This window comes from Callorhinus ursinus, unplaced genomic scaffold (genome assembly GCF_003265705.2).
Source record: "Callorhinus ursinus isolate GAN/ISIS: 27379988/994484 unplaced genomic scaffold, GSC_fseal_2.0 scaffold41, whole genome shotgun sequence".
In the NCBI taxonomy this organism is placed as follows: Eukaryota; Metazoa; Chordata; class Mammalia; order Carnivora; family Otariidae; genus Callorhinus; species Callorhinus ursinus.
This window is the reverse complement of record NW_027397103.1, coordinates 8,100,929-8,127,179: the sequence shown is the minus strand read 5'-3', so window position 1 is coordinate 8,127,179 and position 26,251 is coordinate 8,100,929. Positions and strand designations below refer to the sequence as shown.

General features: G+C 48.2%; 2 protein-coding genes across 9 annotated transcripts in view; one reads left to right on the top strand and one right to left on the bottom strand.

Annotated features, from left to right (window-relative positions):
* Positions 1–107: 107 nt before the first annotated feature.
* On the bottom strand, positions 108–23,415 carry DRC10 (dynein regulatory complex subunit 10). 3 transcript variants are annotated; one of them, XM_073881080.1, is made up of 6 exons: positions 15,691–15,708; positions 15,438–15,509; positions 7,035–7,836; positions 4,205–4,438; positions 2,563–2,634; positions 108–627 (listed from the first exon to the last, which is right to left on the bottom strand). In XM_073881080.1, exons 3-6 carry the CDS (start codon positions 7,761–7,763, stop codon positions 298–300), a joined length of 1,365 nt encoding a protein of 454 aa, XP_073737181.1. In that variant the 5' UTR covers positions 7,764–7,836; positions 15,438–15,509; positions 15,691–15,708; the 3' UTR covers positions 108–297. The 3 variants fall into 3 exon arrangements, with proteins under 3 accessions (XP_073737181.1, XP_025745394.1, XP_073737179.1); XM_025889609.2 differs by lacking the exons at positions 15,438–15,509; positions 15,691–15,708 and adding an exon at positions 23,262–23,415; XM_073881078.1 differs by lacking the exon at positions 15,691–15,708 and having other exon boundaries at positions 15,438–15,652.
* A 108-nt stretch (positions 23,416–23,523) lies between these two features.
* The window catches only part of TPCN1 (two pore segment channel 1), a 62,896-nt gene continuing 60,168 nt past the window's right edge, over positions 23,524–26,251 (top strand). For 4 of the 6 annotated variants that reach the window (XM_025889842.2, XM_073881074.1, XM_073881073.1 and 1 more), the window contains exon 1: positions 23,710–23,882. The gene's annotated coding sequence lies outside the window, so the exon portion shown is untranslated. Of the gene's footprint in view, positions 23,650–23,709; positions 23,883–26,251 lie in introns of those variants that run through there. The other 2 variants (XM_073881071.1, XM_073881069.1) reach the window with 2 other exon arrangements.

The window sequence follows — 26,251 nt, the reverse complement described above, 5'->3', positions numbered from 1 at the left end:
GCAGCCCGCGGTCTGGCTTCCCACTGAGGCTAAAGGAAGGAATAGCTCTGTGCTGACACCCTGGCCTGCATGCTGTCCCCATGGGAAAGGCATCGACATGTATGGTGACACAAACAGCCAGCAGCGCTGGCAAACTGACGTTTATTTATAGGATGTGCTTTAAAATGGCTTTTAACTTTGACAAACCGTTCAAGCCAGGAATGGCAAGGCTCCCCCTCCTTGTGGCCTCCCAGCCTGCTCTCTGGGAAGTGAGCGGTGTGGTGGCACAGGCCAGGAGCAGGGGCCCCAGGGGGGGACTCATTTCTTGGCCTTGGCCTTGGCTTTGGCCTTGGCCTTGCCCTTGCCTTTGCCCTTCTCCTTGACCCTCCCTTTGCTCTTGCTCCGCTTCTTCTTCCTGGACTTGAGCATGGAGCGGACCAGGTAGCCCTTCCACAAAGCCTGGATGAGTGTGGCAGCCCGCACCATGCGCAGCATCTCTTGCTCGGCCTCTATTCTCTTCTTGGCATTGACCTCCCGCTCGGCCTGGATCTGGGAGAACTCCTCCACTAGTACATTGTGCTTCTGCTTCAGCTCCTCCAGCTGGACCTTCTCCTCCTTATGGATGATGTCAAGCTCCTCGTACTCTTCCTGGGATGAGGGTCAGGGGGTGGGGATCACCAAGCATAGGGCGCCACCTGCCACCCTCCCCCACATGCGCCCTCACCCCATCCCAAAGGGGCTTCCACCCCAACAGCGCCGTCTGCACTACCTTTTCTGCATCCGAGGCCCGGATGAGAACAGGAGAGGTGATGTGGTCCATCCCCACTTGAGGTGGGACCTGACTAAAATCATCTCAGGAAGAAGGAAAGAACCCAGGCCGGTGGGCTGGGCAGACTGGGTTTCGCATCCCAGCTTGGCTGTGCCCTGAGGGGGCTTCATTTGTCCTCTGAGACATGGGGACAATTCCAAACCCAGGAAGTGGGTGGGAGCTTTCTACAGGATTAAATGATGGGGTGGACACAATGTGCTGGATGTGGTGCCAGGCACATAGTGGGGACATATAAATGCAAGCTCTGGGGCGCCTGGGTGGCTCAGTCGGTTAAGCATCCAACTCTCGATTTCAGCTCAGGTCATGATCTCAAGGTCGTGAGATCGAGGCCTGCCTCAGGGTCTGTGCTCAGCGGGGAGTCTGCTTGGGATTCTCTCCCTCTCCCTCTGCCCCTCCCCTCACTCACGCTCTCTCTCTTTTTCAAATAAATAAATAAATCTTAAAAAAAAAAAAATGGAGGGGCGCCTGGGTGGCTCAGTCGGTTAAGCGGCTGCCTTCGGCTCCGGTCACGATTCCGGAGTCCTGGGATCGAGTCCCGCATCGGGCTCCTTGCTCTGCGGGGAGCCTGCTTCTCCCTCTCCCTCTGCCTGCTGCTCCCCCTGCTTGTGATCTCTCTCTCTCTCTCTCTCTCTCTCACTGTGTCAAATAAATAAATAAAATCTTTAAAAAAAAAAAATGGAACGCCTGTCACTAAAGCTGCGTGTCTCACAAAGATCCAGAGTGGGACTTTCTCAGGTGACTGAGTCCCAGTTCTTCCCCATGTCCAACTATTGCCTCCTGCTGCAATCTACACCTGTCTCCCTCTCTCCCTTCCACTCACTTACCAAGCATCTGCCAGAAGCAAACAGCTGAGTAGACTCGGTCTCTGCTGACGAGGAACCCACCACCCTCACTGGGACCGGAGAAACAAGAGCATGGCCTCTGAAGTCCCTCCTCCCTGGAGCATTCATGATCAGAGAGAGCAAGACCCCGACTTGCCCTTCCCCTGACTTGGGACCACTCAGAGGCTGATGTCATCCCCAGTGCTTGCCAAACCTTCCCGGCCCTGAAGCCGGGACCAGGGGCCCCAGTGTTATCACAAAGCTGGGGAGGGGGGGGGAATGGGCTTGAGGGCACCCTGTTTTCCAGGCCACCATTGCCTCAGCACTTCCTCCAGGCCAGATCCCGTGCTGGGGGCAAGCATTTGTGACAATGGTGCCTCACCGCATCCCCATCACGGTCCCAGCACGGTCCTTACTGCCTCTGTTGATCACAGGCAGAAGCAAGCTCTGAAAGGTCAAGCCCCTTGCTTCAGGTCACCCAGCTGACAGGTGACACTAGAGTAGAGCCTCCAGGTGATAATGGGGGCCATCTTCACTGCGCTATCCCAGCACGTGGCACATCTCAGGCCCACAGTGGAAACTTTCTGGGTGACTGAGTGAAGTAGGGGAGGCAAGTTCATCCTGAGTCTGCAGGGAAGGAGCCCCGGCTGTGCGGCTGGCAGGAGCTGAGCACGGAAGGGACTGAGAGTATGGGATGTGGACACTAGATGGAGCCAAGATCGTTGGGCCTAGTGACAAGCACTTAGTAGCTTCCAGCTTCTGGCTCCTTCCTTTTCCATCTCTCTCTTTGCTGCCCCAGGCCAGACAAACCTGAGGCCTAAGGAAAGGGGCAGGGAAGCCTGTCTGGGGAGGCCCAGAGCTTGGCACAGACTATGGACCATTCCTAGAGGATCATGGGCAATGCACTCGAGAAACTGATTGCAGCACAAATACCTGCTTCTCACCCATCTCCATATCATACTTCTGGATCCAGTTCTCGATTTCCGTCTCCACTTTATATTTCTTCTAAAAAAATTCAATGAGTCAGTGTTTGATGGATTAATATGAATAGTAAACTGCACCAAGCTTGCTCTACACTAGGGTTAACGCCTTGCCCACCAAATCTGCCCAACAAGGTAGGTTCTCCTCCATTTCACAGATGAGGAAACTGAGGATCAAATGTGCTAACTCATTTGCCCAAGATCACAGAGCTAACAAGTGGTAGAGCCTGGAATTGGAAGCCAGAGGTCTGACTCCAGAACATTCTAGGCAGAGGGAGTAGCAAGTGCAAAGGCCCTGAGGTAGGAACAGGCTTGTGGTGTTTAAGAATAGACGTTGAGCCAGTGTGGCCGGAATGGAGTGGCTGAGGAGGAGCGGGATCCCATGGAGGTCAGAGTGAGAAGCTGTGTCATGGAAGGAAGTGTCAGCAGGGGAAGGAGTTTAGATTCTAGTGTAACGGAGAGGGGAAGCCACTGGTTGGATTGAGATGTAGGAAAGGGACATAATCTAATTTGTTTGTAAAAGATCAGCTCCCATACATACCATGGAATGTTACTCAGCCATAGAAAGGAATGAAGAATTGATAAATGCTCACGTGGATGAAGCTTGAAAACATGATGCTAAGTGAAAGAAACCAGACACAAAAGACCACATATTGTGTGATTCCATTTACATGAAGAGTCCAGAACAGGCAAATCCATAGAGATGGAAAGCAGATTGGCAGTTGCCAGGGGCAGGAGAAGGGGGAAAGGGGAGTGGCTGCTAATGGGTCCAGGGTTTTATCTGGGGGGACGGAAATGTTCAGGAACTATCCAGAGGTGGGGGTTGTACAACACTGTGAAGGTACCAAATGCCACCGAATTGTTCCCTTTACAGTGATTAATTTTATATTATATGAATTTCACCTCAATAAAAAAGAAAGAAAGAAACCAGCTCCCTAATCCTATAGAGCAAGAGCTCTTCCCTTGGACACCATGGACAGGCTGGCGTCAGGGGGCCTGTGTCCCCAAGAATCATCCACCAGTTGTGTGTAGGTGCATCTGTGCCTCCTTAAGGAGGAGAGGCCCACGGCTTCCACCAAATGCTCAAGAGCCGTGACATTGAAAGAGAACTGGGAACAAGGGTTAGAAAAGGTGCCCTTTGTGAGGAAAGAGATCTGGAAGCAAGCTGGGTGTGTGCACGGTGGGACTCTGTGGAGATGGTGGAGAGACAAAAGAAGAGATGACATTTACTGAACACTTCCTATTGGGTTCTCATTATTCCTCCAACAAACCCGTTAGCCCAATCTGATCACTTTCATCTTAAAGATGGCAAAACTGCGGCTGGAGGGCATTATGAAATTCGCCAGAGGTGTATGAGCACCTGCACGTCCTTCGTGCGACAAGGTGGGTATTATCACCCCTGGCGGGGGGGGGGGGGGAGGGGGGGGGCTGGGGGGGGGGGGGGGGGGGGGGGTGGGGGCTGGGGGGAGTTAAGGAACTTGCCCAAGGTCACACAGCCAGTATACTGCAGGATGGGCCAGTCTCTACGCCGCTCCCCTGCCCCGGGGCCTCCCTTGTCCTCCCCCCTCCCCCCTGCTCCCTGCCGTCCCGGGCACCTTCCTCAGCGCCTGCTCTGCCTCCCGGTTTTCCACAACCAGGTTGTGGTATTGGGACCTCAGGGTCAGTAACTCCTGCTGGATCTTGGCCACCCTGGCCTGTGAGGCCCGGAAGTCGGCCTTCTGCTGCTTCTCGGCCTCCTGCTTGGTGCGAAGAAGGCTGTTCTCTGAGAGCTTGAGCACCTGGTGCAGGTGGTTTTTCAGTTCTTGGATCACAAAGTTCTCTTTCTCCACCTGGGCCGGGAAGATGAGAGGCTCCGTTACTCCCTCCTGGATGCCTGATAATCCCAGGAGAACCGGCATTCCTGCCCGCTCCCGAAGGGCTGAACATGCGACCTGCCTTATTACCTCGCAGATTCCTACCCGTCACACCCCGGGGGGACAGAGACGGCCTGCTTACAGACAAGGAAACTGAGGCTCAAGGGGGTTGAGTCATCCATCTGGGGCTGTACAGCTGAGCAGGGACTCGAGGCCACGTCTGTCTAATTCAGAGCCCATGTTCTTGGCCGCCCCCCTCTACTTCCTGGCTGGAGTGATGGGCACAGGGGAGAGGCTGCCGGGCAGGTCTGGGACAGTAGTGGCGGTCCTGCCCGGGGCACAGAACAGAAGTGCTCAGCAGGCAGAGGCATCTGGCGCCATTTATGAAAGTAGGAGATACGCAAACTGTGGGGATTGCCACCCACTGACACTCGAGGGCCTGACTTGTCCCCTGCCCTCAGTTGATCCTAAAACAGGAACGGGGGTGGAGGATGGGGCCGTTTTGTAAATAAGCTCCAGAGGATGGTCCCAAGCCCCAGAGTCTCCCTCTGAGCACATCAGTGCTGAGGCTGGCTCATGCTGGGCGCCTTGGGCTGGGCCGCGGGGGTCTGAGTTCCCTTCCTGCATGCAGGCAGCACGGGGCGGGAGGTGCCTCTGGGGCAAGCCTATCCTGTGGGCAAGGCTTCAGGCTCTAGGTGTTGGGTTCTAGAGCAGGCGGTATTTTCAGCAGTCAGGGCTTTTCTTGACCCCACAGCAGCCTAATTGGTGTCACCCCCTCGTTTTACACTGAGATCCAAGGCACATGATAACATCTGCCCACCTGGAAAAATGGAATTTGACCCCAGGTCTGTCCAACTTGGATGCCAGAGCTGTTTCCACCACCTGAATGGGACCAACAAAGCCATTCGGGGCCCCTCTCCCGATCCCTCACTGGCACCCTTCTAACCTGCGAGTGGTCTCCCCTGACTGAGCACCCAAGAGCCTGTCACCTCTCCACTCAGAAAATAGTTTTCAGGGGCGCCTGGGTGGCTCAGTCAGTTGAGCGTCTGCCTTCGGCTCAGGTCATGATCCCGGAGTCCTGGGATCGAGTTCCACATCGGGCTCCCTGCTCAGTGAGGAGTCTGCTCTACTCTCAGTCTCTCTCTCTCTCTCTCTCAAATAAATAAAGTCTTAAAAAAAAAAGGAAAAGAAAAAGGAAGAAAATCGTTTCTATTCCCCTGTTTTGTGCCAGGCTCACTGGGGACATGACAGGGGGCCAAAAGAGACAAGTTCATTGTCCTCTTATGAGGATGCCAGACCCACATCAAATCAACAAATAATTATATAAACATTTATCAACATACTCTGATGAATGTCTGAAAGGACAAAGTCAGTGAGAACATAAGGAAGGGGGGATGGCCTGAGCCAGTGCGTGGGGGAGGGAGGGCGGCACGTAGCTTCGGAGGGCCTCGAGCTCTGTGCATCATGGGGGGGATGAAGGTGGAAGTGTCCAAGGCAGCTCTGGCTGGCTGCCCCTCAGGATCCATCCCCCCCGCCCCTGGAAAGGTTGGGGAGCAGAATGCTTCCCTGGGAACGTGGCCCCAGGGAAAGAACACCTTTCCCAGCATCCCTAGCCACTGGGTATGGCTAAGAACTGTGCGGTGGGCTACTTCCACCAGCAAAGATCAGGGCCTTCCTCCTCTTTCTTCTACCTGCTGGCTGGACCAGTGGTGACATGATGGGGGGCTTCTGGGTCCACAGTTAGAAGTCCTGTGGGGGACACAGCAGAAAGGTCAGACAGAAGAAGCCTGGACCCCCGACAATTTCACGAGGCAGGGTTTCCGTGCCTGCTCCAGCTTTTCTACTAGAGAGAAATACATTTCCATCTTGACTAAGCCACTATTATTTTGGGTCTCTGTCTCGGCAGCCAGACCTATACTTAGACACCACCTCACAGGGACTTTGTAAGGCCTTAGTGAGAAAATGTACGTAAAGCATAATACATAGTCTTATGGCCCAAATGGTTATTAGGTTGGGATCATGTTATCATTTCCCTTCTTAAAAATTCTTCTAGAGCTTCCACCGGTCCCATCTGCCCCTCATCCTCAAAACAGAGGTGACATTCTTTGATCAGGCCTAAAAGGCACGACGTGATCTGCGGGCAAGGCCTAAAGTATTTACTATCCAGCCCTCCGTGGAAAAAGTTTGCCCGCTGCTGGCCTGGCAGCTTCCTGCCGCCCTCTCTTGCCTTCCTCGCTCCCCTTCATTCTTCCTGTGTTGGCTTTGACGCCTCTGGCCCTTTGGGTCTAAGCTCGGTTCCCTTGCGGCACTGTCTTCTAGCACTCTATGCTTATCCTTCGTCGTACTTCTCAAAACTGTAATGAAATCAGCTCTTTAAGACCTACCTCGCATGAGGCGGCGGCCATGTGGACTCAAGCATAAGACCTGGTACCTGGCAAGTGTTCACAACATTTGTTGAGTGAATGAATGACCGCAGGCATTTCAATCACTGAGGAAAAAAGCCCAACTGCCAAAAGGTCTGGCTCCTCCGTGCGGCTCCTTCCACAACCTGACCAATGCCATAAAGCCGTACCTCTGTGTCCCTGCTCTTCATGCTCGCCGCCAATTCGTTTTCAAGAGTCTCAATGATTTCTTGGTTCCTCCTGTTCCGTCTGTTGATATCCTGTATGAACTGAGTCTTGTCTCTAGCTTCCACGGGACTAGTGAGTAGCTTCTCGAACAGGAAAGCCCGCAGTTCTATCAGGCAATCAATGAAATTCTGGGCTTCAGCGCTCCTGCTCAGGGTGTGCTTCTGCAAGAGCCTCACCACCTGTGGGTTATTGAGCAAGAGTCTCAGGATGTCCTTGGTGGATTCTTTGATCTGTTGCATAAGGGGCAGGAGGTGGGATTTCTGCAGTTCTTTGGAGAGGAAGCGGTCTCTGAGCCACCCTTCTTCCTCAAACTCTTCTTCCTCCTGCATTCGCCTTTCTTTCTCCTGCAGGTAAGCGACACTGTCCAGGAGGCTGTGGCAGATCTTCTCGTGCTCTCTCACGGCCTTCATGATGTCCTCCCCCAGCATCCCCTCCAGAGTCTCGTAATTGGCACTCACATCGGACAGCAGGGTCACCAGCTCCACCTTGTGGATGGTCTCATCCAGTACGGACATGACCCTCTTGGTCTCAATGGTGGTGAGTTTGGACTTAGAGGGGACCAAGGGTTTTAGCAGGGAGGCTGGCTTCTTGGATGGCTCTGCTGTCAGCCTCATTCTGTTGATGTCGGGGCCCTGGTAGAGAGGGGCCACCCCGAGGACATCTAGAGCCATTTTCTGAGCCGTCTCTTTGCCTCCGTATGCCCTCGGCGGCACCAGTCTCCGGCTGTTATTGTCTCTGGCGACCCTGCGGAAGAAGGAGTGAGTGGTTAGTCGAGCCGTGCTGTGAGGATATGGCTGGTGTGGCCACGGCAGCCACACACAGTCGACGCTGAGTTCATCCCAGGTGCCCTGCCGCAAGTACGCAGAACCTCGCACCGAAAGCAGTTTCTAGCTTTGTGACGGCATCGGGCTGCAAGGGTGGGAGGACCAAGTGGAGAGGGGTCAGGCAGGGAACACCATTCTGTTGAAGTGACTTAACTATGGACGACGTTAAGTACCCACTGAAATGGATGTGTTCAGCCGTTTACAGTAATGAGCATTTAAATGCAACAGATATCATTTCAGGCGACTTCACAGGAATGAATAAAAGTCAATGCTAGTGGACTTTTTTTTTTTTTTTAAAGCATCTAAATACAGAAACCGAGTTACATGGGTGATGGAAAGAGTTGAGAGGCTAACCAGGGAAGGGGAAAAGCCATGCAGCCAATGTCAATGCAGGAGGCCACCACAGAAAGAGGTGGTGGGGAGCTTGGGGACAAAGGTCACCCTGGGGGAAGTTGGAACCACAGCCATTTCCTGTCGAGCAGGAGCTACAGCTCCCAAGGAGCGGGGGCCACTGCAGCCTGCAGGTGTCAGCAGCCCGAGGCCGAGCAAACGATGCAGCTGGGAGCAAATGGGACAAGGGCCAGCATAGCACCTCCACACTGGTTTTTAGGTGTGGATGGCGAACATCAGGGTGGGGATGAACAAGGACTTGGAAACACAATTTTTAAAACCTGTTTCACTAAACGCGATGTTGTATCCTGGATTGGATCCTGGAATGGAAGATGGCCACTAGTAGGACAACATAAGATCCAAACCAAGCTGGTGGCATGGTTAGCAGCATTGTACCAATGCTAATTTCTTGCTTGTGATGGACACGTCACGGCTATTTAAGATGTTAACATTGTGGGAGCTGAATGAAGGGCATTTGGGAATCCTGAACTATCTTGGCAACTTTTCTGTAAATCTACAATTATTACAAAATAAAAGGCTTATTTAAAATTAAAGACGCTCAGAAAAATGTATGGCAGCAAATCAGAGATCATTCTGTGACGTAGTCCGCATGGCACGACAGCTGAGTACTAGCTTTCGGTAGCCCTGCTTGGGTTCAGACCCTTGCTGGGGGACCTGGGGCTGGCTGTCTAATCCCCCTAAGCCTGGGCTTCCTCGGCCATAAAACAGGGATCCTACGATTCCATGGGAAGTTTCTAGCACAGGGCCTGGACATTGTGAGTACTCAGTAAACAATAACTAGCATGATTAGCCCAGGGAAACTGAGATCTCAAGTCCAGGACTCTGGTGATTTCCTCGTCTGAGTGTCTGGGCTTGGCTGGAGATCCGGATGTACCTGCTCAGTACTGGCTGGGCCTCCCAATGTACCATGTCTAAGAGGGACCCCCACCATGTCCCCATCCCTCACCCTGCTCCTTCTTTATCCCTCGTCCTGATGACTGGCAATGCTACCACCCTAATTGCTCGAGCCGGAAACCCGAGTGCCCCCCCGACTCTCCCTACCCCCCACTTCCCAGCCCCTGTTCTCCCAGTGTTCTCTCCTTGACAGCTCCCAGTCCTTCTGTTCTTGGCAGCCTCTCTGCCACTGAGCGAGGGCCTTATAATCTCTCCCTTGGATGAATAAAGAGCTTCTTAACTGGTCTGCTTACGTCTGCTCCTGATCCCTGCAACAAGGATCATCCCCGCAGTCATCTATTCGGGCATTTATTGAGCCCCTGGGGATAGAAAAGAGATGCAAGGTATGGTTCCTGTTCTCCCAGAGTTTATAACCTAGTTTGAAATGTGAACCATGCAAACATGAAGGTTCAACGTCTGTAGGAAGAAGGGCATGAAGCTGTAGTCACAGAATAGGTTGAGGTCATGACCAGCCTTCAACAGCAGACTGGGGACTTTGGAGTTTATCTTGTAGGAAATTGGGATCCATTTTGATTTCAGGAAACAAGTAACAGGATAAAATCAGATTTTTGAGAAAGAACAGTCATAATGGATGATTTATAGGGAAAGGGTTGGTGGCAGGTAGGTAAGTTGGGATATTATAAACCTTCCACCTCAGGGCCTTTGTGCATGCTGTTTTTTCTTCTTGAGACACTCTTCCCCCTCATCTTTTTTTTTTTTTTTTAAAGATTTTATTTATTTATTTGACAGAGAGAGACACAGCGAGAGCAGGAACACAAGCAGGGGGAGCGGGAGAGGGAGAAGCAGGCTTCATGCGGAGCAGGGAGCCCAACATGGGACTCGATCCCAGGACCCTGGGAACATGACCTGAGCCGAAGACAGACGCTTAATGACTGAGCCACCCACGTGCCCTCTTCCCCCTCATCCTTGCTAAGTTAATTCTTTGTACTCAGAGCTCAGTTCAGGTGTCCCTTCCTCATTCCCCGGCTTCTAGACTTGGTCAAATTCTTGTAGTAGGTTCTTATAAGGCCACACCCCTTTTTTGCAGGCACCATCCTCACCCCAATCTCCTTTCCTCTTCCTTATACTGTGGTGGCCAGAAACACTCAATGCTCAACTTCTCAACCTCCTTTAGAGTTAGGAGTGGCTACAGACACTGGTAGAGCCAACAAAATCGAGAAGTTTTCTAGGGGCTCCCAGAATAAGTTCTGGGAGAACTTATTCCTTCCCAATACAAAAGACAGACATTATTGGCTTTACCTCCATTCCCTGACCTTGGGTTTTAGTGCTGGAGAAGTGGCAGCCACTTTGTCAATGAGAAGAAAAGGTTAAGAAAATTGCAGGAATGCTGTCCCTGACGTCATTGAGCCACTGGACCTTCTGAGGGTCCATCATCTCTTACCCAGACGACCGTGATAACCTCTTCACTGCTCGCCCTGCTTCTGCCCACCTGCCCCACAGTCTTGTCTCATCAAAGCAGCCAGAGGAAGACTTTTAAAATGTCAGATCCTTTCACTCCTCTGCTCCAAATCCAGCTCCCCAGAGCTGACTGTTACAATTTCAGGGTATTTGTGAGTTGGTTGTGAAGCCTTAGGTAGCTTGAAATCAGCCATGGTGCAAGTATTATACCATGGAAATTGGCAAATACTACAAATCAGCACCCCTCCCCTCCAGTCCTGGTTGTTGAATGTTTACCAGCACACCACCACTCCAACAGCTCCCCATCTCACTCAGGATAAAAGCCAAAGTCCTTATAGTGACCAGGAAGGCCCTCCATCATCTGGCCGCTGTGACCACTTGCTCTTCTGTCCTCATACTGACCTTTTTGCTGTTCCTTGAATATGCCTTTGTGCTTGCTGTATGCACACCACTACCCCCAGCCCCCCTGCCCCCCAGCCCCAGGTCTGGAACATTCCTCTAAATAACTGCAAAGCTTTTTCCCTCACTCACTTCCTTCTCTGCGCAAATCTCAGGGTGATAGTGAGTGCTTTCCTGGTTTTCTTCCTAAAATATAAACCCTCTCCTCCTCCCTGCCCTTATCCCTTATCCTGTTTATTTTTCTCCCAGTTAAGTATCACCATCTGATGTTTCTAAATGGGCCTGTTTTGTGTACTGTCTGCCTTTTCCCCTCCTTTAAAAAGTGAGCTCCAATGAAGGTAGGGGCTTTATCTATTTTGATCACTGCTACAGACCTGGCTCTGAAAAAGAACACCTCAACCTCATCCCGGGGAGAGGTGTGGGGCTGGCACGGACAGGCTACCTGTGCCGTTCTCATTGTCACATTCTTTTTTTTTTTTTTAAGATTTTATTTATTGGGGCGCCTGGGTGGCTCAGTCGTTAAGTGTCTGCCTTCAGCTCAGGTCATGGTCCCGGGGTCCTGGGATCGAGTCCCGCATCAGGCTCCCTGCTCGGCAGCCTAACAATGAACGATCCAGATCCAGGGGGCTCCAGGGGGCCTTGGGGATGAAGATATAAATGCAAGGGAAAAGTTACTGTTGTCCTTCTCCCTCTCCCACTCCCCCTGCTTGTGTTCCCTCTCTCGCTGTGTCTCTGTCAGATAAATAAATAAAACCTTTAAAAAAAAAGATTTTATTTATTTATCTGACAAAGAGAGAGCCAGTGAGAGAGGGAACACAAGCAGGGGGAGTGGGAGAGGGAGAAGCAGGCTTCTCCGCTAAGCAGGGAGCCCGACGTGGGACTTGATCCCAGGACCCTGGGATCATGACCTGAGCCGAAGGCAGACCTTAACCGACTGAGCTGCCCAGGCGCCCCTCATTGTCACATTCTGTCTGTGGATCCCAGAAATGTTCTGAAGGAGTCATCAGGACTTAATGAGTGAGACGTTTTACATTTGGGGGCCTGGGAGAGAAAGATGGGGGGCCCTTGAGAAACTAGGAAAATTGGGGGCAGAGGTTTGGAAGGGAGGACAAAGACCTCGGTTTTAAACTCATTTAGTTCTCGCTCCTGTCACAGGTGTAGACAGTGGACAAGGGTGTCTCTGCCTCCCCAGGACCCATGTCCTCTCTTTCAGGTGATAGAGCCCCAGTTTTCCATTGGGGAGCTCATCCTCTCTCCCACTGTGTGCAGTCCTGGTGGGACTGCCAATCAGAGAAGGATGGGAATCCTGAAGAGTCACACGTGGTTGGGAGATGGTGGGAGCTGGGTCACGCCAAGTGGGGGGGTTCCTAAAGATCCTGCACCAGGACCCCCAGAAATGTCCTTGGCTGCTGTTCTTTCTGTGGCCCGTTCTTCAGCTTTTCCTTCACCATTTTGCTTTAGCCACAGTGTCTGTGGCTTGCAATCAAAGAACCCTGAGAATACTCTAGGCATCTAACAATGAACGATCCAGATCCAGGGGGCTCCAGGGGGCCTTGGGGATGAAGATATAAATGCAAGGGAAAAGTTACTGATATCTGAAGCCACAAGAGATATTCAGTTCTCCAAACCAGAGCAAAAGGAGAGAAGAGTGGGAATCAGAGGAACATCTCAAGTGACGACAAGCCAGGAAGAAAGGCAGTCAGATCAGATGCTAAGGATGCTTCTTGGTTCCTTGGCCAGGCAAAATGGGTCCCAAAGTCAGAAGCCTCTGGGAGCTGACAGCTAAGTTGAGGAGGGCCATTATCTTGCATCTCTTTGTTTCCCACCCCCTTTCTGCTCCCAAGTCAATCTCATGAATTCCCTTAAGGCTTTTCCTGAAGATAATGTTTTTTTGGGACGGCCGGGAGCTTCCTCAGCTCCTCTCAGAGAGGACGAAGGACCTTTGCCCCGTGACCACAGGATGAACTTGAACCAAGCGTTTCACGAACGCATTTCTCCCCATTGTCCCCCAAAGCTCTCAGGCATAAATCAAAACGCCTGAATTCTTCAGAGATTGCGGCTGGGAATGCAACATTATATGAAATGTTTTCAATTTGCTTTCAGCCAAATTACCTCTTTTGCTTTAAAGGGCAAACTTGTTTTCTTTGATTATGATGACGCCCATCAGTTTTTGACAGCTCATTTGGGTGAACACGAAAAAGCCGGTGGAACGAGGATCGAGGGAAATGCATCTGACTCTGATGACAAAAATCACTGGAGAATCTCTTTTCCTTGAATCCTAATATGATCGTTTCATGTCCTTTTTAATGCCACCAGTCTTAATATTTAAATCATTTCCAACTTAAGCCTCTCCTTTTAAAAATCCCTGCCCTGAGAGTGAAGCAAGATTGTTAATGGATGGGGAACTTTAATTGGATCTTCCCTTTATTTGTCATTAATTCTGCTGATGAACTTTATAAATGGAAATATATCTTTATCATGCAAATTATACCTCGTCTTCATTCAAATGGGCTTGTTGGATATTTTATTACTTTCACTCTCAGAACATTTTGGAAAAAAAAAAGGTTTGAGCGAAATTATATTTTTTTCCCTTGGGAGAAAAAGAGGAAGAAAATCCAACCCTTGCAAATACCCCACAAATCCAACAATGGTACGTGGAATAGTCAGAGGGGGTTAAACAAAACTGGAGTGTGTGTGTGGGGGGGAGGGATCTCATTTTATTTCGTTTTATTTTCGGGGGGAATCTTATCCTAAAGAATGCCATTTTAGTATTAGCTAACTCTTGAGAACCAACTCCATGCCAAATGCTGCTCCAAATGCTTTGCGGGAATTAACTCCTTCATTCCTTACAACAACCTTATGAGGTAGGTGCTTTTATTAGCTCTTTTTATGGACAAAGATTGGGTGGCAGGCAGGGGGAGTTTAGATGCTTTCATGAGTTTACAGCTCCTAAGTGGCCAAGGTGGGGTCTCAGCCCAGGCAGCCCCTGTAACTGCTGTTCTGTCTAGTCTCATCATTTTTGGATCGACTTTTATAGTGGACCAGGCACAGTGATTCTTTGCTTGTCCAGTTTCAATGAATCCTGTCAAGCAGAGACCCAGAGGACAGACGTGTTCAAGATTCAGTTCCTATAGCATTCAATCTACTTAGCGACTACAAATATGAATTTTCATATTTGTCATTTTATATATATGTATACCTCCACCAGTAGTGTTCCTGCTGGTGTCACATTCCCGTGGGTATACCCAGGATTAGACACAGTTTGCAAGAACAGAGCCGTCACCCCATCCCTCTCACCTAGCTCAAGAGAGCTTATCAGAATGCAAGTGAGTGAGTGGCTGTTTTATTTTAGGGTAAGCCTTGAATCATCTCTCATTGACTTTTATGTTTTTGAGTCAATCATTTACATACTTTGGAGACTATTATAAACTAATTACTGAGACACACCTCATAACTGATCACGACACAGGGATTGTTGGGCAGCATGAGGCTGCCATGTATGAGGCAGAACATGGGTTCTGGGTCAGGAAAGAAGCCTTCATGAGGGTTAGTTCTAATTCAGGGTTGTCCATATCTCTCATTAGCGTGCCACCTTTGGGATTTCTGTCAAGTCTATAGACCAAGCTGTACTGTTATCAACTCAACTTTTTTTTCCTGAAGTATACTTTCATTCTTAAGTACTTTTCATTAAAAAGTATCTCCACTGTAACTGGAAAAATTTATATCATTTTCCTTATATAAAAGGTAATAATGTCTACAGCCTCGTATTTTACTCTAGCTGGATGCTATTGCCCAGGGATGATGAGTGTGAGCCCAGATCTCTATTGTTGAAAAGCAAGATTAGCAAGTGGTAGAGAGATGTTGTAGACATACTAACAAAAAGGGAGAAGAGATAAATGACTAATGTCAAGAAGGAAAGAGGGGCCATCACTACGGATCCCATGGATGTTAAAATGATAATAAAGGAATATAATGAACTACTCTATGGCCATAAATTTGATAACCTAGATGAAATGGACCAATTCTTTGAAGATACAATCTACCAAAACTCTCACAAGAAGAAATAGATAATCTTTATATATTGAAGAAATTGATCAATAATTAATAACTTCCCCGAACAGAAAACTCCAGGTCAAGAAGATTTCACTGGTGAATTCTACCAGACATTTGTGGAAGAAATTATACCAATTCTCTAACATTTCTTCCAGAAAATAGAAGCATAAGGAATATTTCTTAACAGATTCTATGAGGCTAGCATTACTCTAATACCAAAACAGGCAAATACACTATAAGAAAGGAAAGCTACAGACCAATATTTCTCACAAACATAGACACAAAAATCCTCAACATAATACTCACAAATTGAATCCAACAAGGTATAAAAAGAATTATATCTCATGACCAAGTGGGATTTCTTCCATGTCTGCAAGGCTGGTTCAATATTCAAAAATCAATTAGTGTAATCCATCACATCAACAAAAAGAAAAATCATATCATATCAACAGATGCAAAGAAGCATTTGATAAACTCCAACACCGTTCATGACTTAAAAAAAAAACCCAACAAAAACAACAACAAACCTCTCCGCAAATGAGGAATATAGTGGAATTACCTCAACTTGATAAAGAACATCTACAAAAACCCTACAGCTAGCATCATACTTAATTGTGAGAAACTAGAAGTTTATTCCCTAAGATCAGGAACAAGACAAGAATGTACCCTCTTACTCTTCCTGTTTAACATCATATTGGAAGTCCTAGCTCATGCGACAAGACAAGAAAAGGAAGTAAAATGTAATACAGATTAGGAAGGAAGAGATAAAACTATCTTTATTCACAGATGACATGATTATTTATGTAGAAAGTCCCAAAGAATCAATATACACACTTCTGGAATTACACAATTACAGCAAAGTTGCAGGATATAAGGCTAATACACAAAAGACTTATTAACACCAAACTGAGACTTTCTCATTGACGTAATTAGAATTCAAAGAGACCTGAAAGGGGTCTTCAGCAAAGACTTCTCATCACCGGAATCAATGTAAACAGCATGAGTGCCATGTGTGTATCTTTCTTCCTAAACCAGGTATTGTTGAAATAAAAAAGTGAACAAAACACATCCTCTCTGATACCAGCCTTCGTAGTACATATATTCCTAGACAAGTTCATAGTACATGGATTCCTAGACAACTAAGTATTTCCTCAGTGATTCTTAGCTTCGATGGAGATTTTTTTTTTTGCCTTCCTAGCCCCAGTCTTGGTACTTCCCATGATTAGACAAAAAAGGGCTGCTTGCAGGGTAGCTGTGAGAGAGCTAAGGAAGAATGGTTTAGGGTGGGAAATATGGTTAGAGGTAGAGATGGCAAAGAGATGTTTTCACAAGAGATGGAGCTCATGGTCTTTGTTTTTATTTTCTACCCTAGTGGAAAAGTTGCAATTCCAGCATGATTGCAGATTGAATAAAACCATGTTGTGGATACCACCATTTGCATAGCTGTTTCATATACTTTTGACAGCTCTGTCACGTTTCTGAGATATACAATCCCCACCTACTCCAGGCCCTCAGGACCTAACACTAACACTAACCTAACCTAACCTAACATTCCCTGCTTCACTCCCTGAGGTCGTGCTCAGGACTCAAAGATGTCTTTGATGGCTAAGGGATTCCTGGTCACTTAGTTCTGATTTCACCACCTACTTGCTGGGTTAATAGGCAGAGGCTTTGCCTTTGAATCAGGAGGAATTTTCCTTTTAGCCTCAGAAGATCCCACTACTCTGAGAACCATGAAAATAGTTTTCTTCAGAAGAACTCTGTATGCTTTATCTGAGCTTTCTCCGTCTAGAGTGGAGAGAGGGGCTGGAAAAGGGTAGAAAATCCATGACAGAGACTGTTATCCCAAACCACAATGGCATAGTAGGTACTCAACAAATCACTGTTGAATAAATGAAAAGATAGCAAATCCAGCTTTAACAATAGGCCCATTTCCTCACACGGAGATGTTGGCCTAATAGGATAATGTTATTTCAACCAGAACATAGTGTCATGTTTTAATAATGAAAACTATGGGCCAAGATTTGGCCTGTTTCCCATCTCTGTACTCAGGGCTTGGAATTTTTAAACAAAAAGATTTAAATCTAACTTGTTTTTCTTTTTTATAGTTTTTTTTTTTTTCCTATTGCCACTTTTGAACTATTACCCAATCCTCTCTTGTCCTTTTTGAGAACCTATGTTTTGTGGGTTACATTTGGTTTGCAAAAGATTCCCAGGCGGGAGCTGTAGCAGTGAATGCTGGAAGTATTAACAGATGGGATCTCATCTGCAATGATGACTCCATGGCTGTGGGCTCCAACGTGACCCTGTGCTTTGGAGACAGAGGACACTGAATAGTGACAGAGCCTGGGAGGGAATGTGCTCCTGGGGACAGATTTCTAAACTTCTGGTTCTAACGAATACCCTCTACCGGACGCTGGCCACAGCTATAGCCCCGGGCAAATTCACTTGACCTTCTGGGCCTTCATCTCTTCATCTCTGAAGTAGAAAAGAAAAACATGAGCCTACCGCACCGTGATTAAGTGTGTGGGTTCTCGTGGCAGGCAAATTTGGAGTTCAATCCTCACTGTGTGGCGTTAGGCCAGTCAATAAACCTCTGTAAGCTTTGGCTTCCTCATCTGTAAAATGGGGACAGTAATGGAACTCATGCTCAAGAAAACTGTCATGAGTATGAAATAAAATCCTGGCTCAATAGTGTTTAGCCTTTATGACTTCAAAAATAATATAATTGAGGGGGAGCCTGGGTGGCTCAGTTGGTTAAGCGGCTGCCTTCGGCTCAGGTCATGATCCTGGAGTCCCAGGATCGAGTCCCGCATCGGGCTCCCTGCTTGGCAGGGAGTCTGCTTCTCCCTCTGACCCTCTTCCCTCTCATGTTCTCTCTCTATCATTCTCTCTCTCTCAATAAATAAATAAAAATCTTTAAAAAAATAATATAATTGAAGATTAACATTTGAACACTTCTTAAAATAGATGTATTTTCCCTCAATATATACTTTTTTTTTGTGCAGAAGGGTTTATAAAGAGCCAAAATGGAACCACTTTGACTCTTTTTTTACTATTTGTTTTTAATTTGACTTGTTCGTACATTATTTTTGTTTTTCTGCTGGTGATGGAGGAGGGCTGGAGCCCCTTAAGCGTCTCCGCTTCTGGCCTCCTCCTTACAAATTAAGTCACCATGATTTTTAATTCCTTTTTTGCTTACAGTGTAGCTTCAGGAGTGTTTATTTCTGGTTAAATCCAACTGTGGGTAGTATCTCTGTGGTTGTTTGAGACAGAAGGAAGAATTTCCTGGTGGTGCACTTAGAGTCTTCTAAAATAAACTTCCCCACTTAAGAAAAATATTTAAATCATCATCTTATCAAATGCAAAACAGGCTTTTCCTGACTGTTATGATTATGTTGAAGAAGTGTCTTTTTTTAAACCAAGGACTATGACCCCTTAGTGAATGGTGAAATCAATTCGCCTATTGGGACTGGCATTCAAAACAAATGAAATAGAACAGAAAATATTAGAGCGCATTGCATGTAGTAAGTATTCATGTGTAATTAAACATGCGTGTGCTGGGTCGAGAAGGAAAATGTATTTCTTTGTCTGGTCTGTGGTTAAAAAAAAATGTGTTTTTGAAAGCCCCCATGTTAAAGGCATTCTGATTGGTGATAGAGTATAACTTGCTGCTATTATTTGAAAGCTAAGGTCAAAGAGATACTTTCCCCCAATGCTCTGTGTTTCAAATGATCTTGATTTGCAATCATGTTTGCTTTCAGTTCATGTTTGCTAACTAGGGCCTGAAGGGAAAGGTAGGTGTGTGTGTGTGTAGGTGTGTGTGCGTGTGTGCGTGTACCATTTACCTTGTATGAAAATATCAGTCCGGGGTGCCTAGCCAGCTCAGTAGGAGGAGCATGCAACTCTTGATCTCAGGGTTTTGAGTTTGAGAGTCCCACATTGGGTGTAGAGATTACTTAAATAAATAAAACTTAAAAAAAAAAAGGAGAAAAAGAAAATATCAGTCAGGACAGGGTTTCTCAAGCTCCACACTATTGACACGTTAGGTCAGATGATTCTTTGTCGTGGGGGGGGCCCTCCTGTGTGCTCCAGGATGTTTAGTAGCATCCCTGACGTCTACCCCTTCAGTGCCAATAGCACATTTCTCCCACCACCAGTTCTGATCAGTTGGGAGACAAAATGTCCCCAGACATTGCCAAATGTCCCTGTGGCATGGGGGTGGTGGGTCGGGGGATGCCCCTGGTGGAGAGTCACTGGTCTAGACCACAGTGGCCTTGCTCCTCTATAAAACTCCTGGCTTCCCCACCCTAAGTCCAGTGCTCTAACCAGGTTCAAAGGAAGGCTTGTGCCTGGCTAGCTCAGCTCTGTCTGACAAGCTGAGTTCTGTGCCATCTGAAGCTACCATCAGTTGCAGAGTCAAGATCAGGTTCATAAGCTGGGTGTTGGGAGACCCAGGGGCATGACTCTCCCCTGCTGGGGCTCTTAGAATAACTCTGAGCAAGCCCCTTATCTCTCTGGCATCTCGGGGATACACTTGTCCTAGCCACATCAAAAGGGTGGAGGAGGACTGATTTACTAAATGGGAAAGCCCTTTTGAGAGTTAGAAGCCCTCTTCAAAGGGGAGTGATAATTATTAAATGTTAAGGTATAAATCAGGTGGTGCCTCATTGCCCTGAGCGCTTGTCTCCTAGGGAAAAAGTGTGGGGGAGAATTTAGCACTTGACAGAGAAGACTTGCCCCTTTCACTGAATTTTTCACCATAAACAGAGTGAAAACCCAAGCTAAAGCCATGGCATTTATGTCTGACCACATATGCCTAGAATGTTCCTGAGGGATGCCTTGCTCAGAGCTGGGGCAGGGTTCTGTCTGAGATGCCCTGGGTAGCCTGTCCAGCCTGGAGGCAGGGAGGTTGATGCTGGGACTCTATCGCCTCTGTTATCACTGCTTCCAATCTAAGGCTGTTTGGGGCTTTCTGGGAGGAGGGTGGAGTCTGGGAAAGGGAATGATGGAGTGGATTCTTGCCTTCTACTAACTACTTGTGTATATTGAGAGGAGGCATGAATGGTGACCTCAGACCTCACCCCTTCTCATGCTTGCCTTTCCTGCCATTGTCACTACTTTGTCATTTGTCCTGGCCTGGCCTGGCTATCCGGCCCTGATTCTATTCTCACTTCCTCTTGACCACCTTATGGGGGGCCCAGGGAATAAGAAAGTCATCCTGATTTAATTGGTTGGGAAATCCAGCCACGGGGCGCCTGGGTGGCTCAGTCGGTTAAGCGTCTGACTCTTGGTTTTGGTGTCACTCTTGAGGTCGTGATCTCAGGGTTGGGAGATCAAGCCCCGAGTCGGGCTCGGTGATCAGCATGGAGTCTGCTTGAGATTCTCTCTCCCTCTCCTTCTGCCCCTCCTGCTCATACTCGCTCTCTCTCAAATAAATAAACAAATCTAAAAAAAAAAAAAAAAAAATCCTGCCACAACAGCTTCCCTCCTTGCTCAAGAGGAGAAGGCTTGGGTGGGAGGTGGTGGGAGTTTTAAACAGGGAGTGACTGGCAAGATCAGACCTACAACCTGGGAAATTGTGATAAAAGGGTTGGCAGGCGCAACATGACAAGAGGATCAGGTTTGGAAGGCTGTCGTAGTGTCCAGGGGACAGATGAGGGTGGCCTCGAGGAGAGACAAAGCAGTGGATGGGCTCCAGAAACATCAAGAAGGCAGAATCCATGTGATGAGGTGAAGCACTGGACATGAGGGATAGGGGAGAAGGAAGTGAGGGATGATATCTAGTGTACTGGCTCAGGTGTTTGGATGGGTTGTTTTGGTGTTTACCCAGAGGGCGAACACTGGGAGAGAAGCAGGGGTTGAGGGTTGGGGTGTTTATTGTTGGTAGAACTTGCTATCTATTTGCCAAGCCTTGAAAACCATGGGGCTCTGTGTGCCTGGAAGGAGCACCTCTTCCTAATTCACACCAAGGCACTATACACGTATAGACTGCAGCCACCGGAGTGGGACATCTATGAGATGTGCAGGAGTGGTTGTGTACCTGGAATAGATTTCATGAAAGACCCAGAAAGACCCAGAAAGGTGAGAGCTGTCACCACACAGATGGTGACTAAAGCCATGGTGTGGGCAGGGGACATGCAAAGTGAGAAGGATGAAGCCCCTTCACTCTTTTGATGACATTCCTTCTCATTGGCTTCAGCCTACCTGACATCTTGCCCTCACTCTCAGCACTGCACCCACACTGGTCTCTAAAGTGTTCAAAGCACCAGGATCGTCATACGCCACATTCCTTTTGCCAAACCAGTTCTCAACCCCTAGATTAGCTAATTCTCAACCTTCGAGTCTCAGCTCAATGGCAGTCTCTCCCCAGACTGGAAAAAAAAGTGCACTATAATCTCTGGAAACCCTCTGCACCTTTTCTGTACGGTACTGATCACGGGTGTAAAATTTTTTTTTCTTTTTACAGCTCTATTGAGGCATAATTTACATACCATAAAATTTGCCCATTGTAAGTGTACAACTCAATGACTTTTTGGTAAATGCTAAGTTATGCCACATCACCACAAAATTTCTGTCACTCCCCAAAATTCCCATGAGCTAATTGGCAAGCAATTTCCATTCCCACCTTTAACTTTTCTGGATATAACATATGAATAAAATCACATAAACAGAATCAGATAGTATGTAATCTTTTGCATCTGACTTTGGGCTTAGCACAGTAATTTTTAAGCAGGGGTGACTCTGGCCTCCAGGAAACCTTTGACAATAATTTGGAGATATATTTGGTTGTCACAACTGGGAGGGGGGTAGAGGCTGGGGATAACACTAAACATCCTGCTCTGCACAGCACAGGCCCCTACAACAGAGAATTAGCCAACCCAAAATGTGCCAAGGTTGAGAAACCTTGACTTAGCCTAATATTTTTGAGGTTCATCCATGTTGTAATGTGTAACGTCATTTCGTTCCACTATTCTACTTCCTGTCTCTATGAATTTGGCTATTCTAGGTATCTTATATAAGCAGAATCATACATATTTGTCCTTTTGTGACTGGCTTATATTTACCTAGCATTATGTCTTCATGGTCCATTCTAGTAGCCTTTATCAGAATTTCATTCCTTTTAAAGGTTGAATCTAATTCCGTTGTGTGTATACCACATTTTGTTTATCCATTCATCCATTGATGGGTTCGAGTTGCTTTTTGGGGAAAGGATTTGTTGACCTCCATGCTGCATCATTCTGGAAATGAATCTCCGCAGGCATAATTATACATTTATCTGTATATTACCAGATTAATGACTACCTCCCACATTAGACAAGCTCCATGAGTGGAAAAATGAGGGTTTTTTGGGGTGTTTTTGATCACTTTACCCCAGCACCTGGTAGTAGGCACTCGCTGAATACTTGTTGAATATATGAATATTTAAGGTATGGAACGAGATGACTCCCCCCCACCCCCGATCCATTTTAAGCAGGAAAAGTCAAGGACAAATGTGCTTTAGGAAGAAAAAGAATTGCCAGTATTTACTGAGCTCAGCTCCATGCCAAGCTTTTCGTTGCCTCACCCCATTTAATCCTTACAACAAAGCTTCTGAATGTAAAACGAAATCACATTTCAAGGCCAAGAATGGGAGTTAAGTTCTAAAGTTGTTAGCACAAAAGGCAAAAATTGGTATAATCAAAATGACCTAATCTGAACACTCACTCAAGTAAGATGCCTTGCGTTGCATGCTCACCTTGGAATGCATGCGTGGCCGTTGGGTGGAATGGTAGGGAATTTATAAACTACCCTTTCATCCCCATCACCTATGTTTGACTTGAAATTAGCTAACCAGGATGTGACTCCACTTGACTAGTTTCATCCACGCTTTAAGGATGAAGAAGCGGGGATGCGAAGTGGTACGCAGAGGGGCAGAGTTAGAGGCAGGGACACAGAAGATACCCAGGAGTCCTGGCAGGAAGTGGAGAGGGAGGTCTGGAATGAGGCAGGGGCTGGAGAGCACTGTCTGGAGCACGGACAGGATCGCGGTGAGGGCTGCTGAATCTTCGGGCAGCCGAAGGATAGCGGGCTGGACCCCATTCCACATCTACCTCTCATTCCCAGCCATTCCCCACCTGGTCAACTCACCTGCTTCGAGGGCTCCAGGTTCCTCAGCACAGTTCCCTCCGCGGTGCCTGCGTTGCTAGGTTACCCGCCAATCACTGAAGGAGGGACTCGGCACCTGACTGACTTTCCTTTTCACCATTCAATTTCTTGTTCCTCTCAGTTCGCCCCACCTCCTGAGGCTTGACCAATCAGAAGCACCGACCCTCTAACCCTCCACCAATTGAAAGACCCGGGACTCTCTCTGGGTTGGGCTGAACAAGCAAGGCGGGCAGGGTGGGAGGAGAAAGGGGCAGAGCTTATTTGTTCCGCCCCTTCCCAAGGAGGTGGGCAGGGAGTCCCGCAACAGCAGCGGGAGAGAACTGGGGAAGGACGTGAGGCTTGGCCAATCAGAGCCCATCATGCAGCCTAGGTAGCCAATAGGTCGCGGCAAAGGGGAAATGGGGCGGGGCCGGCGGGGTTGAAGGGACGGTAGGCGGTGGACCGGAGAGCTGGCGCAGCTGCTGTGGTGGCCGCGGCTGAAGTGGCGGCGCCTGCTGTGGCTGCAACAGCTCCAGGCTCGGGGCTTTGGTGGCGGCGGCGCCCGCGGGCTGGGCTGCGCGGTGCGGACCCCGGCGCGCGGTCCGGGTTGCTGGGGCGGCGCGTGTAAGAATCCGAGGGGTGCGAGCGATGGCCTGACGGAGAGGGCAGGGGTCAGGGGTCAGAGGGCGCGGAGTGAGGGGTTGCAGCTGTGCACGGGGCTGTGGGAGGCGGGCCCAGACGGGCTGCGGGGAAGTCATCGCCGCGCTTTTCAACCCCCAGCCCGGGCCGGGGCTTGGCGCCCGCTCTCCCGACTCCCGGCTTCCTGGGGCTACCCCCACGCAGGGGCCCGGACCAGGGCCGGGGAGCACGTGGACCTGGAGCCCGCATTCCTTGTCCCCCACCCCGCCCCGCCATCTGCTCAGCTCCCTGGCGCCCTGAGGCGCCCCACCCACGGAGACTCGTGCCCGGGTCACAGATGGCTGCTGGCCCGCTTTCCTGGGACCTGTCCCCACGGATGACCCTTCCCTTCTGGGTCCTCTGTGGAGGCAGAAGCGGAGCCCGCGGGAGGAGCTAGGACTCGGGAGTCCTGCGCTGTGTGACCTTGGGCAAGTCCCTTCTCCCCTCTGGGCCTCACTTTTTCCGCTCTGCAGAATGATGGGCTTGAATTCAAACGGGGGGGCCTGGTTCTGCCAGGAGGGAGAGGGTAATGGTTAAGTGGGGAGGGCCCCTGAATTCAGACTGCCCGCGTGAAATCTGGGCTCTCCTACTTGCCTGCTTATAAGTTAACCCCTCTAAGCCCCGGTTTTCCTCATCTGTGAAGTGGGGATATGAGCTAAATAGGATTTCTCAACAGCAGTGCTATTTGACATTTGAGCCACATATTTCTATATTGTGGTAGGTCTCGCCTGTGCATTGTAGGATGGATGTTTAGGGGCGTCCCTGCCCTCTGCCTATGAGCACCCCCACTCCCTAGTTATGATAATCAAAAATATCTCCGTAGGTTGCTGGTATCCCCTGGGGGGCAAAGTCACCCGGCTCGAGATCCACAGAGCTAAGATACTGCATGCATTGCAAGCAAATGGTCACGAATTAAACAGTTAAAATAAAAACCTCTAGCCATTATGATAACAGCAATAAAAATTTAGAAACCTCTTCTTGATGAGACGAGAATATTGATTGATTCTCTTGCCTGTAAAATACACATGGGAGAGGATGACAAGACGTTAATTGTCAAAGCTGAGTGATGGATACAAGGGAGTTCCTTTACATATTCTCTCTATTTTTGAGTATATTTGAAAACACCTGGTGGGAAAAGTTAAACCAAAAAGAGAATAAGTAAAACATATAATTCTTAAGACAGGCCAAATGGTAGTATCTCATTTGGGATTTCCTCTTTTGTCTCTCCATTATTGAGATTGCAAAGTAAAATTAATCCCCCGACCTGGGGGAAACTTAAAAAAAAGTCTTACAGGAAGTTGAGAGCAGGCAGCTACAGGCCTAGCAAACAGAATGATGCTCACTTGTGCTGCGTAGTTTTAAGAAGATATTGACGCATAGGAACTTGCTCTGGTGATGTGTGAAAGATGCAAATTGCCAGGTTGCCATTTAGTGGGTGAGTTTGGAGGCCGACTTGATTGAGCCCAGAAGGCCTCAGCTTGAGGAAGGAACCTGCTGCTGTTTTCAAGTTCAAAGGTCTGCTCTCAGATCTGCTGAATCTTTACTTTGCATTTGGTCCTGCTCAGCGGAAATGGGAATGTGTATAAATAGGAACTGTAACGGGGCTAGTTCTGAGTGTTTTAAAATTGGGAGTCCAGGATGAGCGCTTTTGCTGTGTGACTCTGGACGTCATTTTAAAAAATACTCTTCTCCTTCCTCCTAAAACACCAAAATCTAGGAGAATAATGCCTATATGAGAATGATATGGGCACGTGTAGGTGAGCTGGCACACTACCTCTACACGTCACTGAAGCTAGGTGCTACGTAAATACCAAGGCGGGGTCTTGGAGAAATTGTAGTGTAGTGGATAGGATAACAGGTCTGGAGCTAGACTGTGTAGTTCCCAAAGTTTGGCTTTCTAGCTGTGGGTTCTTGGGCAAGTTCCTTAATCTCTCTGAGCCTAGAGTCTCCCACTCTGTAACGGGGGCTAATAATCCTACTACTCTTAACGAAGTTTTAATCAGGTTTACTTAAAAATTGTTGGAAGAGCCCCTGGTACATAGTAAGTGCTCACTGAGTATGAACTACTATTATTTTAATGGTTGTATTTTTTTTAAATCTTTAAAATCTTCATAGAACACATAAACAAGGGTAAAGAGGGATGGAGGTAGAACATATTAGCCATAATCTCAATCTCCAGACATAATTATGCTTAAATTTTCAGTATTTGTTCTTACAGAGTCGTCCCCCCCCAATATTTTAATGCTATTACTGTAATACTCTTTATTGAGATATAATTCACATACCATAAAGAATCCACCGTTTTAAAAGGTACA